At 32.6% G+C, this 14748-nt stretch overlaps 1 protein-coding gene across 2 annotated transcripts in view; it reads right to left on the bottom strand.

Annotated features, from left to right (window-relative positions):
• The window catches only part of LOC134710322 (protein TALPID3-like), a 178440-nt gene that overhangs the window by 6711 nt on the left and 156981 nt on the right, over positions 1 to 14748 (bottom strand). For both annotated transcript variants that reach the window (XM_063570647.1, XM_063570648.1), the window contains 4 exons: positions 12613 to 12698; positions 10481 to 10904; positions 7776 to 7946; positions 1649 to 1783 (listed from right to left, as the gene is read on the bottom strand). In XM_063570647.1, coding sequence (XP_063426717.1) covers positions 1649 to 1783; positions 7776 to 7946; positions 10481 to 10904; positions 12613 to 12698 — 816 coding nt within the window. The remainder of the gene's footprint in view (positions 1 to 1648; positions 1784 to 7775; positions 7947 to 10480; positions 10905 to 12612; positions 12699 to 14748) is intronic.

Genomic DNA, 14748 nt, shown 5'->3' with positions numbered 1-14748 from the left:
ATTTGTCTGAAAATTTCAGGGCAGATATATCTTAATCTGATGAACATTTTTGCCACAAGTCAGATTTGCTTTAAATGCTTCAGTTTCAGAGATATAAACAAAAAATTGCATTTTACCCTATGTACTATTTTTAGCCATGTCTGCCATCTTGGTTTGTAGGCAGGGTCATAGGACACATTTTTTAAACTAGATACTCTTATGATGATTGTGGACAATTTTGGTTACATTTTGTCTTAGTAGTTTCAGATGAGAAGATTTTTGTAAAAGATTACAAAAAAATTGGTAAAATTGACTATTAAGGACAATAACTCCTGAAGGGTGAACTGACCATTTTGGTCCTTTGATTTATTTGTAGATCTTACTTTGCTGAACATTTTTGCTGCTTACAGTTTATCTCTATCTATGATCATATTCAAGATAATAACCAAAAGCAGCAAAATTTCCTTAAGATTACAATTTAAGGGGTAGCAACCCAACAACCAGTTGACTGATTCATCTTCAGATTTCAGGGCAGATAGATCTTGACATGATTAACAATTTTAATCCTGTCAGATTTGCTCTAAATGCTTTGGTTTCAGAGTTATAAGCCAAAATTTATATTTTACCCCTATGTTCTATTTTTAGCCATGGCAGCCATCTTGATTGGCTGTCCGGGTCAAGTGGACAAGTTTGGTTATATTTGCCAAGTAGTTTCAGAGGAGAAGATTTTTGTAAACGATTACAAAAATTTACTCAAAATTGTTAAAAATTGACTATATAGGGCAATTACTCCTTAAACGGTCAATTGACCATTTTTATCATGTTGACTTATTTGTAGATCTTACTTTGCTGAACATAATTGCTGTTAACAGTTTACTTCTATCTGTAATAATATTCAAGGTTATAACTAAAAATCACAAAATTTTCTTAAAATTACCAATTGAGGGGCAGCAACCCAACAACGAGTTCTCTAATTCATCTGAAAATTTCAGAGCAGATAGATCTTCGCCTGGTCTAAATGCTTTGGTTTCAGAGATATAAGCCAAAATCTACATTTTACCCCTATGTTCTATTTTTAGTCATGGCGGCCATCTTGGTTGGTTGAATGGTTCACCAGACACATTTTTAAAACTAGCTACCACAAGTTTTGTTTAATTTGGCACAGTAGTTTCAGAGGAGAAGATTTTTGTAAAAGTTGACAAGGACGATGATGGATAGAGGACGATAGACGCAAAGTGATGAGAAAAGCTCACTTGGCCCTATGGGCCAGGTGATCAGCTAAAAAATGTGACACCGAGTTTCAACTCTTTTCATTCAGATTGCATTAGATTAATTCAGATACTGTGTAGTGTATTTTGTATCAATTAAATATTTGTTTACTTCCCTCTATACAAATACTTTTGTGCCTAATAAAAGTAATGCTTGATGTGAGGAAAGTTTCAAAGTCAGACAAATTCTGGAATTATTATTATTCGTTGGATAACAATTTTCATTGGTTTTGTGGGTATAGGCGAACCATGAAATCAAATGTTCAGCGAATAACATATTTCAATAGGCTTTGCATACAGAGATTAGCAAAACCACGAAATCAAATATCCATGAATATGCAAGTTTTCAGCAGTCCACTAAAATTGATACCCTTGAAAATAAATGAAAGGACAGTACTTACCCTGAGATCCTTCATAAGAATCTTTCATGTCTGAACTTCTAACATTGATGGCATGGTATTGGTTCATGCCAACTGATCTTTCTGGCTGTTCCACAGATTTTTTTATCTGGGGAGGTTTTCGCATTGCAGATTTCACTGAAATGAAAATAGAACCCAGCTTATTTCTTTTAAGGTAACACGATACCGAATGGTATATCTCCCGATTTCCAAACTTTTTTGCACACATGTTCTTTTTATTGAGTTACATCGGAAAATGTAATAACCAGATGCTCCGCAGGGCGTAGCTTTATACGACCGCAGAGGTTGAACCCTGAACGGTTGGGGCAAGTATGGACACAACATTCAAGCTGGATTCAGCTCTAAATTTGGATTGTGATTAAATAGTTGACACAGCATAGGTTTCTGACACAGAATGAATGTATACTAATGAACTTAAAATTTTTGTTTTCTCTTAGAGCAATTCACTATGCTGTTGAATATTAATCCTCTCAAAAAAATGTTTGAAGAAATTTTCTTTTTATTTATGAAATTTCAAATGAGAAAAATTGAACCCAATTTTTTAATCACATCCCCCTTTCCCTTATTCCAAAACTAATCTCAATTAAAATATTCTTATGGAGTTTGCAACAATAACTACTCATTTAAATACATCATAAAATATTAAGATGTAAAAAAAACTGCTTGTTATCACTGAATGGTAAAGATTATTTAAATTTATCAGTTGGTAGTAAAAAGTGAATATACATTGTATATTGTATATAACAAAGATTTAAGTTGATTCTGGACAAAGAAAGATAACTCCAATTAAAAAAAAATCTTGCAATAAGATATTTCTTGCTTACTATTCTGGACAAAGAAAGATAACTCTAATTAAAAAAAAATTTACTATTTCACAATATTGTGAAATTAGATATTTCTTGCCATTGCACAATGCTGTGCAATTGAAAAGACTTGCTATTGCACAATACTTAATATAATAATTTTAGATTCTGATTTGGACCAACTTGAAAACTGGGCCCATAATCAAAAATCTAAGTACATGTTTAGATTCAGCATATCAAAGAGGCCCAAGAATTTAATTTTTGTTAAAATCAAACTTAGTTTCATTTTGGACCCTTTGGACCTTCATGTAGGCCAATTTGAAAACGGGACCAAAAATGAAGAATCTACATACACAGTTAGATTTGGCATATCAAAGAACCCCATTTATTCAATTTTTGATGAAATCAAATAAAGTTTAATTTTGGACCCAGATTTGGACCAACTTGAAAACTGGGCCAATAATCAAGAATCTAAGTACATTTTTAGATTCAACATATCAAAGAACCCAACCGATTCATTTTTTGTCAAAATCAAACTAAGTTCAATTTTGGATCCTTTGGACCTTAATGTAGACCAATTTGAAAACATGACCAAAAGTTAAGAATCTACATACACAGTTAGATTCGGCATATCAAAGAACCCCAATTATTCAATTTTGATGAAATCAAACAAAGTTTAATTTTGGACCCTTTGGGCCCCTTTTTCCTAAACTGTTGGGACCAAAACTCCCAAAATCAATACCAACCTTCCTTTTATGGTCATAAACCTTGTGTTTAAATTTCATAGATTTCTATTTACTTATACTAACGTTATGGTGCGAAAACCAAGAAAAATGCTTATTTGGGTCCCTTTTTGGCCCCTAATTCCTAAACTGTTGGGACCTAAACTCCCAAAATCAATACCAATCTTCCTTTTGTGGTCATAAACCTTGTGTTTAAATTTCATTGATTTCTATTTACTTAAACTAAAGTTATTGTGCGAAAACCAAGAATAATGCTTATTTGGGCCCTTTTTGGCCCCTAATTCCTAAACTGTTGAAACCAAAACTCCCAAAATCAATCCCAACCTTTCTTTTGTGGTCATAAACCTTGTGTCAAAATTTCATAGATTTCTATTAACTTAAACTAAAGTTACAGTGCGAAAACCAAGAAAATGCTTATTTGGGCCCTTTTTGGCCCCTAATTCCTAAAATGTTGGGACCCAAACTCCCAAAATCAATACCAACCTTCCTTTTGTGGTCATAAACCTTGTATTAAAATTTCATAGATTTCTATTCACTTTTACTAAAGTTAGAGTGCGAAAACTTAAAGTATTCGGACGACAACAACGACGCCGACGACGACGCCAACGTAATAGCAATATACGACGAAATTTTTTTCAAAATTTGCGGTCGTATAAAAAATGGGGGTCACCATTTTTGTTTTCTTGGTATTTGCATACGAAAACGTCAATTCTGGCGTGAATTTTACCTAGTTATATAGGGGAAATGCACTTTTTTCGGCTTTCCTTTTTATATTTTCCAATGAATGGCTATGTTCTAATATACGGAGAAAAACAAAAAACTAACACAATATCCAGAATTGCATACTGAATCCATACACGTATAGAAACTCATAGGTCACCATCCTTGTTTTTGAGATAAATGGCTTCAACGTTGATTGATACCCTTAGAAATGGACCGAAAACGTGTGATGTTGTTGAATGCAGAATGTAACGTTCAGAGATGTAGAAAAAAAAATTGTGTCCGGATCTGAATGGTGTTTATTTTATTTCCATTTCCGCTGTCTGGTTTCGTAAATTTCCTAGTAATGCAATATGCGTCCTGCACCTTGAAATTTCACTCACATGAATTAACATTATTAATCTCGTCTGATTTTTACACCAAACGATCTTGAACTGGTTGGTTCCACGGGAATCTTATATACGATAATAGTTCATGCATACATCACCAGAGTTTGGTACACGTTAAGTATAAGCAAATTTTTAAAATAAGATTTTTCAAATAATATCTTTATTCTAAAATTTCATTTAAATCATGAAAAATACCTTCATATTTTTGTAAAGTTCATGTGAAAATAACATGAAAAATTTCATATGTGATTCCTTTGAACTACTGAGTTTTTAACTACATCATTTAAGACAATGATGGTGTCGTTGCTTCATCCATGTAGAAATATAGTACTTTAAAAAAAATGATTTTAGAATTTAGAATTAGAATTGCTTGGTTTTTGATGGTTGTTTAACGTTCAGTGGCGAATAGTTCATGAATGTTCGGAACGATACAATACAAGATTGGAAACAGTTGTTAAAATAAAAGACACATTTGATGCATCAGTCAAAAAAGGTTTAACATTCTGTTAGTTGTGAATATTATGAGGAAAAATAATGATCCTGATAAAATACACATTCTTAAAAAAAAAACTCAAAGAAAAATTCAAAACTTAAAAGTCACTTATCAAATGACGAATACATATAAAAAAAATGATAAACAGCCGTCATTTTCTTGACTTGCTATATACATTAATTTAGTGATGTCTGCGTGTTGTAAATGTTTGAGTTGGTTGCTCAGCAAGTGGGACAAACCTTGCATGCAAACTGTATTCAAAATTTCACAAAGTTCAACAGTGTCATTTGTTGAAAATTATTTACGAAACAAATCTTGCATTCTTTATAAGTAAAACAAACTGCAAAGATGAAATATACGAAATATAAAAGTTCCAGCTTAAAATTCCACTTGTAGGAGATGTAAGTCGGAGTCTGTGTGTCTTTCATATTTTTCAAAACGCCTTATCCAGCAACCTGTCATGAACAAAAAATGAAGAAAATCCAGACAATATGTGCACCTTTAATATGAGTAGTAATACCAGGTACATAATTTAAACCTGACGCAAAAAGACTGTAGTCTGAAATAACAAGCCGTAGAAAGCCTATTTACACCAAGTGTGGGATTGGCGGTAGAACGGACACGGATGAAACAATATGGTGACATACCTGCTCTATTAGGATTTCGTTGACAAAACATATTTTTGAATATGCAGTTCATATAACGGAAGGTAATTTAAAGATCTAAAATGAAACATAACGACGTAGCAAGGTAACCTTTCCATCATTTTGTCTTTGGTGGAAAGTTGATTAATTGGCAATTTTAACGCACCTCCTTATTTCATTATGATTTAAATTTTCTCTAGAAGAACAGATTTTTAAAAGATTTTAGGACTTTAACATTGTTTAACACATATGTACAAGGAGACTAAAATATTACTGTGATAATTATACTTATCAAAATTTTCCAATTTAGGGGACCAACGTTTACTAAACAACAAATTAGAAAAAAAAGATATTTGTCCAATTACAATTAGTCACAATTTGCTTGATGTCTTTGGTTTTGATGTCGTTAAATGCATACCCCATATCTCTATTTATCATTCTGACAGCCAACTGTTGTTTTATTTGTACTTGTACTGTTACAAATAAAGTCTCATGCTACCCCACTTTCATAATTAGCAAGTAGTAACGTAGATATTTCGAATGGCGTAAATATTCGTAAACTTTGTCAATTTCTTTGAAATTTAGAGGCAATGATTTAGATTTTAGCAAATGAAGTTTCAAGTGACGAATGTTAACGTCCAGTGGCAAATATTGTATGCACGTTCAGGAAGAGAACAAATTGAAGTCAAGTTTACACTATTTACAATACTAGATAGATTTTGTAATATGGGCGATCAAGGAAGATGGTTAAGAAAATTTGGACTGACACTGAAAAATGAGGGTATATATATTATGCTGTCTGTCCCGTGTAGACTTAGTCTATAATATTACAAAGCTAGCACTTTATTTTTTAAATGTTTCCGAAACTATATCGGATTTACTCTGTACAGACCAATGAGATTGTTTACACTTGGAATGTTTTTCGGCAAAATAACCAAGTTAAACCACTTTTTTTCATTCTTTACTAACAAACTATTTTTCTGTATATATATATGAGTTTCAAAGTCTGCTTGTATTGTGCTTTTTACGCCTTATTCTATCCGTATTCTCATCCAGATAAATTTCCTTTTTTCATTTTGCCCGAGCATTTTCACACGAATTAATAGTTGGACAACTCCCCGTTTTTTCACACATCATCCTAAGTTTCTTTAGATATAAGATTTCTATTTTCAAAACAAAGTTTCGTGGGAATACGGCGTGCACCATGCAAAAGTATTTATTGCATAAATAAACTAAGAATAAAATAAAAGTGATAAAACTCAAGTCTATTTTGTATAAGAACATAATTATAAAGATAAATCGTGCAGATGCTTAAATATTAAAGAACCAGAATATAAATAAAAGTAAAGTAATACATTTTTTAAATGGTTAACAATGAGCAGAAAAATTGCCGGAAAACGATAAAGCAATCTATGTTCATCTATCATCATCATCATCGGAAAGTTTGTTAACCGTAACGTATTGCATTAAAACTCTCAGCAAATATTACCGTTTAAAATTTGTGATTGCAGTCAGATGCTGCATTGACTTGTAAGTGTGAACGTTATTCGATAACGTCAGGAACGATAACTCGTGGCATAACGTCATTCGGTATCGTGTTACCTTAAGGTTATACTCAAGGCTTTTATTAGTTCATGGAACATGATGAGATTAGTGAAACACTATTGGGATATTCATATAAACCAAATATACTAATTAGTAATTAAAATTTCAGCAATCTTTGTGACATGTTTACTGAATTTATTGGCTATGTCAAAATCAATTTCTCCATATCATCATTCCAGTCATCATGAGTCATGTTTATTTGAAAATGGGCCTTGTAAACTCAGAGAAATATAAATGTCCATATGGTTTGACATTCAATATGAACTATGTAGAACCAATTCTGTTATGGGAGTTTTGGAATAGAACAGAAAAATGTCAATTGTCTAATGATGGAAGGATGGAGAAAAGGACAGATTGAAACATGGATGATAAATGCAAAAGATGACAATAGCTTACATGATTCTGGCCAGTTGAGCTTAAAATTAAAAAAATATAATTTATACTAAAAAGTCTTTCTTTAAGATCAAAGTTTTACTACAGGAACTAAATAAACAAAAGATTGTGAATGATGAGATTCACTTGTTGTCGAGTATTGAGTTGCGGGTATTGAGTACGAAAGTTGAGTAGCAAGTTAAAAAAGTCAAGTTAATAAGTTTTTTTAACATAGCTGAGTGTTTTAAGCTTTATCAAATGCATAGGTTAACCAAGGATGCAAAGTGATTGTAAGTGTGTGTATTTTTAAAGTTTAAATTATTTGTTCTTTTGTACTCACATGCAGAGCGACCACCAGGCATTAAGCCACCTTGAGTAACAGTTATTCCACCTGAGGGAATATGATGTTTATCCTGTTGTTTCCTTCCAGATAGAATTTCTGGTTTATCATTAAATTCAACTGAACTTCTCTTCTGATCATTTATCACAGCTGAATCTTGCATGCTTATATCTGAAAAACATCATTCAACAAAGTATTGAAATATTTAATTGGAATTAAATTGAAGGTTGACTATTCTAATGATAGCTAGTTTCAGTTCAAGTGCATGGTGGACACTCTTCTGTAACAATAAATTGGATTTGAGTAGGCATTCATTCATATTCACAAAATGTTCTTGAGATACCAGGTATTCTTCCTCATGGGTTAACACAAACTTTAGGTATTCTTGATTTGTTATTCATACATACATTTTTCATTACAAAACATTTTTACATCATTTATCTTTGTTCTTAAAAATTATTTTCATGAATATATATTGATGAAATTAATAACTAACAAGCAATAAGAAATGCTATTTTACACTTGATAATATCCACATAATTGTACAAAATACAGTCAAGAATTCAAGTCACATGGGTAGAAATGTCTATGGCAACATAACATTGGAATGCCCTCACAGATATCTGCTGAAAAAATCCCCTCCCCACTCATTTAAGTTTGGTTGTAACTAGGCTTTTTTAAAAGTATTGGCACACAATTTTTTTTGTAAGGTTTTGGAATTGCTGAAGGCAAGAAGCTATAGAACAAATGATGCAAAATCATGCTTTCTAGGTTTTACCCAGATCATTTCTTAATTTGAAAATGCAAGACCTGTTTTTTGACAAGATTTTGGTCTCAAAGCAAAAGGTATAGATTCAGTGTAAGACTTAAGTTTCTAGGGACAACCTCAAAAGACTAATATGCATGATAAAGTAAAAATGTAATTCACATAGTTAAGTGTGTAGCTGCTGTTTTCTTTTTTTAAACTTGTAATCAGGTTAATAACAAAATTACTAAATTACAAAAGGAATGCAACACTAACAGAATACAGAAGGTCAATCAATGTACAAAAGACAAATAAATAAGAAACATTGATCCCAAAAAATCAGGGCTATGTCTTAGGGAGAACAGAACTTGCTTCCTGCAAGGCACTCACAGTGAACACAGTTTGATATGGAGACAAGCGTTTGGTTTTGAAATTTCCTACATGAGGCATTTGCCTCAATGTAGTTAGAGCCCTGTAATAAAAATAAAAGTGAGTTACTGAGACAATATACCTCAAGTAAAATGAAACCAATTTTCAGACATTTCAAGTATATTTAAATAATATTTATACTTTTATTATTAAAAGATTTGGGAAGTGTTTCCCAATTTTATTTTAGAAAAAAAATGAATTTATGAAGAATTTGGTGCCATCTCATACTTTAAATTAGATCTGCTGAGTTATTTTTTTCAGTACATTGCAAGTCAGGTTATTTATTCCCAAGCTACTTCAAACCATTTATTTTTTTGATTATCAAGGCTGAGTTATTTATTTTCAAAATCCTCCTGCCCCCCCCCCCCCCCCCCCCCCCCCCCAGAATATCAAATGGTCATCCCCTAATGGAAAATAATAGACCAACAGACCACTTTCGAGTTCATCCTTCACCGGCAAAAACTTGTCAATTATGCACGCCTTTATGACATCATTTACCAGATAGAGGGGGTCGCCTGTATCCTTGCACTATTTACGTTCATCAATCGTCTTTGTGCAGGATTAACTAGAAATAATGCTTGCTCTGTAGGTACTAACTGACAATTCCCTAATGACAGCAGTGTTGATTGTCAATTTTGAGAATTCAATTTGCCGAATAATTCGTACAATATAGAATTATAGTTTTCCAACCACTCGCTCAACATTGGAAGGGAAGTGACGATGCCTCTAAACACACAAATGACGGTGATAAAGGCGCGTATAATTGACGATTTTTTTCCCGTGACGGATGAACTCGAAAGTGGTCTATTCAGTGGAGATGCTTTATAGCCTATGGGTAGTGTTTTCACCAAGCATGTGTAGCATGAATAGATGCCATCCCATATTTAAATGACGCCATGCCGTTTTTTTGTCTTTTATTCTGGTAAATTTATTACCCGATTGTGTAAAACTCTAATTAACTGACAATGGGTAAAGTTAAATAACCTTGCATTTAGCAGTTTTAACATCTCTGTTAATGTTTGTTTACTGCTAGTTAGTGGATTTAATATAATTAAACAAATAATAGATATTTAATACATGAACAACAATTAAATAAGTTTTAAATTATAGGAGTAGTGTTGTGATCATGGCAGTCTATCAAAAGATTCTTTATTTTGTCTTAAGAACAGGTCTTCATAGGTAAAATGAAATCCATTTCAAATAACTGTGTGTTTAATAACTACTTGTCCTATGCAATGATCTGACACAACTTCATGATGTCATGTGATTTTAATCTTTAATAAACAACTTGTTTTATCACACATGTGTTTGAATGAATTGGAAGGATATATGCACAATAAAAATGTCTACGAGAAAAAAAATGTCAAGGATAAACTATAATTTGGAGCAGCATGTGGCCGAAAAATTTGTGGAAGCTGTAATATTTTTTTTTTATTGAAAAGTCAGGAGCAGAAAAATATTAATCAAATTGGTGGGGTCTGAGCTATGCAATGTGATGAGGCATAATAAAATATTTTTTTCTCCATGTTACCTTGATTTAAGAATCCATTACTATGGTAAATGTCATGTGACTTCTCCTTTGTGGGTGAATAACCATTTCTTTTCTGAGTTGGAGACCTATTGCCATCTCTATTCTTTTCTCCTTTCTCTGGAGACTGGTTTTTCTGATCTAAATCAAGAGTGGTTATTCTAGAATGTTGATACTTGTATATTGGTGATATATTTAATTGATCTCTAGATAGCTGGTCACCACTCTGCCTTACCATTGTTACTTCTCCAATACTTTTTCCTGATTGATTTAACACCTGGTGAACGTGGTCAGCAGGCATTGCAAATTGACCTTGAAGTGGTGTTTTTTGAAGGCTTGCTATGAAATTAAGCAATGGATCCTTTTCTGGTGAAAGGTCTGTATGATACTGGAATTCTCCTTCACTGATTGGTTCCATGGATTCATCCTGAAGTGTACAAAAGTAGCTAGATGTAAACACAACAAACAAAATGACTTTATATTAGAATATTTATATATTAAGTAATCTCTAACTAGAGGCTCTCAAGAGCCTGTGTTGCTCACCTGTTAATGTGTTTACTGATGTCGGCCATCTTTGTTGGTAGGTGGGGTCATTAGACACTTTTTTTTTAGAATAGATACCCTAGTATTATGATTGTGGCCAAATTTGGTTAAACTTGGCCAAGTAGTTTTAGAAAAGATTTTTATACAAGTTACAAAAATGACTAAAAGTTGTTCAATATTGACTACAAAGGGCAATAACTCCTTAAGGGGTCCTCTGACAATTTTGATCATGCTGACTTATTTGTAGATCTTACTTTGCTGAACATTAATGCTGTTTACAGTTAATCTCTAGCTTCAAGATAATAACCAAAAACTGCAAAATTTCCTTAAAATCACCAATTTTAGGACAGCAACCAAACAACAGGTTGTCCGATTCAACTGAAAATTTGTGAGGGGATATATCTTATTCTGATGGACATTTAAATCTTGAAAGATTTGCCCTCAATGTCTTAGTTTCAAAGATATAAAGCAAAAACTGCATTTTACCACTATGTTCTAATTTTAGCCATGTCGGCCATTTTGTTTGGTAGGCTGGGTCATCAGACACATTTTTTAAACGATAAACGATAAACCTCAATGATAATTGTGGACAAGTTTGGTAAAATTTGGCAAAGTAGTTTTAGAGAAGAAGATTTTTATACAAGTTACAAAAATGACTAAAAGTTGTTTAAAATTGACTATAAAGGGCAATAACTACTTAAGGGGTCGACTGACAATTTTGATCATGTTGACTTATTTGTAGGTCTTACTTTTCTGAACATTATTGCTGTTTACAGTTTATCTCTATCTATAAAAGTATTCAAGATAATAACCAAAAACAGCAAAATTTTGTTAAAATTACCAATTCAGGGGCAGCAACCCAACAACAGGTTGTCTGATTCGTCTGAAAATTTCAGGGCAGATAGATCTTGACCTGATCAACAATTTTACCCCATGTCAGATTTGCTCTAAATGCTTTGGTTTTTGAGTTATAAGCCAAAAACTGCATTTTACCCATATGTTCTATTTTTAGCCATGGCGGCCATCTTAGTTGGTTTGACGGGTCACGCAACACATTTTTTGAACTAGATACCCCAAGGATGATTGTGGCCAAGTTTGGTAGAATTTGGCCCAGTAGTTTCAGAGGAGAAGATTTTTGTAAAAGTTTACGGACAACGGACGCAAAGTGATGAGAAAAGCTCACTTGACCTTTCAGGTCAGGTGAGCTAAAAATGATAGAAATAAGGCATAGCAAGAATGTGTCCATAGTACATGGATGCCCCTCTCGCACTATCATATTTTATGTTTAGTGGATCCTGTGAAATTGGGGTAAAAATTTAGAAATATCATATACATAGTGAACATGTTTGCAAGTTGATTGGACTTCAACATCATTTTTGTGACGTCATTACTGTCCAATGAAAAATAAGTATGAAAAAGTACAGGAAATATGTTGATGAAACTACTAACCAGTTTATAGTCTTTGAAACTATTGACTGGCAATAGTCTGTGGAATGAAATGGCACAATTATTTCACATATAATAACATAAAAAGTTTTCCCTAAATTGATCATGACATTAAAACAAAAAATCAATTGTAAAATGTTATTTACTACTAGTTCTGTGGTATCTTTTAGTGTATCTGCTATACTATAGTCTCCCCTGTTTTTTGATGACTTTGCAATTCTTTGTCTCAAATCTGAAACATAAATACAGGGGGCATTATAAGTTGCACTTTGTAAATATAATTCAATTCAATTCAATTCAATAGTTTATTATTTTGTTTTGATTTGTTACTGGTTCCCATATTTGATATATATTATCTCATAGAGACAAAACTTCCAAGGGAATGTTACCAGTTTAAATACACAATGATGAAAGCTAAATTGAATTCTGAGAGAGACCCAAAGTAAAAGGAGGCTTTGTACAGAATTTCAGTATATTTTTAAACTCTTAAAAGCAGTACAAATTTAAAGGAGTTCCTGTGGGAAATTGCATTGTCTATACTTGCAGAATTTCAACCTAACGAGCATGTATCGCTCACCTGCATCTTCAACTATGACAACTTTTTGGGAAAAATCATTATCAAACATGTAAAAGGGCAATTCCTCCATCAAAGTTCCTATCTATCTGTAATAGTCTTGTAGATAATATTCAAAATCATGATAAAAATCATCATGTATGGGCAATTAGGCTTATGAAGGAGTTGACTATCATTTGTGCCATGTTGACCAAGGAGTAGGCCTGGTAAGACCCCTATTTGCCTCAAAATATAGCACTTAAAAATTAGGTAAAAATGTAAATTTATAGCTAATCTTTTAAACTAATTTTATTGACTGAAAAAGACACATTAGTGTTTAAAAAATGTCAAAAAGAAACTTAAATTAAAATAATACAAGACTAACAAAGGCCAGAGGCTCCTGACTTGGGACAGACACAAAAATGCTGCAGGGTTAAACATGTTTATGAGATCTCAACCCTCCCCCTTATACCACTAGCCAATGTAGAAAAGCAAACGCATAACAATACACACATTTAAAATTCAGTTCAAGAGAAGTCCAAGTCTGATGTCAGAAGATGTAATCAAAGAAAATAAACAAAATGACAATAATACATAAATAACAACAGACTACTAGCAGTTAACTGACACTTCAATCAAACTGATTGAAAGATTATGATTACATCATATGAATATCAGGCACAATCCTTCCGGTTAGGGTTTAGTATCATACCATCATAACATAGTTGAGAATACATAACCAGTGTCATGCCAACAACTGTTTTTTTTTAATAAATGTGTTTAGTTCCGATGCAAAGACCCTATAAGTGAATCAATATTAATGTCAAAATATGCAATCTTTAACCTGACAACAGTATCGTAACTATATCCCTTCTTAATAAGTCTATTTAAAGGTTTTGTTAGTTTCCAATGAGAATACTGACATTTTTGTGCTTTATAAAGAATATTTCCATAAAAAGTTGGATGTGAAATACCTGAACATATTAGAAGTCTGCATGCTGAGCTATATTTGAGGGGGAGGACAGGGGGTACCCTTCTCCCTTCTACCACCCCTCTTCTCCTTTCTCCTACCCCTCTTCTCCTTATTTTTTTTTTTTTAAATTTACCGGAAAAAAGAGAGATATTTTATTTTTTCATATTTTATTTTTTCTCCAACTTTTTCTCCTTTCTCCCAGCCTTCCTCTCCTTTCTCCTTTCTCCCACACCCTTTCTTCTTTCTCCCTGTCTCCCTTACCCCTGTCCTCCCCCTCATATTTACAAATGATGTCCTTAAACCAATGATAAAATTGAGTAAATGTTTTGACTAGTTTGTGATATTGAAAAACCCTGGTGTAATAATTTTTCTGTAATACATAAATTTCTCTCATTAAAATCTAAAACATTGTTACATACACGAGCGAAGTGTACAAGTTGAGATATATATATATGAACACTGTAAGATGGTGACAAGGGAACATCACCATCTAAAAATGGATAATTAACGATAGGAAATGAAAAATCATTTCTTTTATCATATAAACCAACATTTTCAGCATTAAAGATATATCTAAAGCAGGTCCAGTTGAAGCTTGAAATCAGGAAAAATCGAAAATTCTGATTTTTTGGGCAAATGTCATTCATACCCTCATCAGTTTTACTCCTATCTTAGCTTTTTTGTTTGATCTAATGTTTTCACTAGGGTCCATTCTACATTAAGAGACAGTGGGATACATGATGATCATACATCTAT

The sequence above is a fragment of the Mytilus trossulus genome, chromosome 3 (genome assembly GCF_036588685.1).
Source record: "Mytilus trossulus isolate FHL-02 chromosome 3, PNRI_Mtr1.1.1.hap1, whole genome shotgun sequence".
NCBI lineage: Eukaryota > Metazoa > Mollusca > Bivalvia > Mytilida > Mytilidae > Mytilus > Mytilus trossulus.
This window is presented reverse-complemented; position numbering and strand designations above follow the sequence as displayed.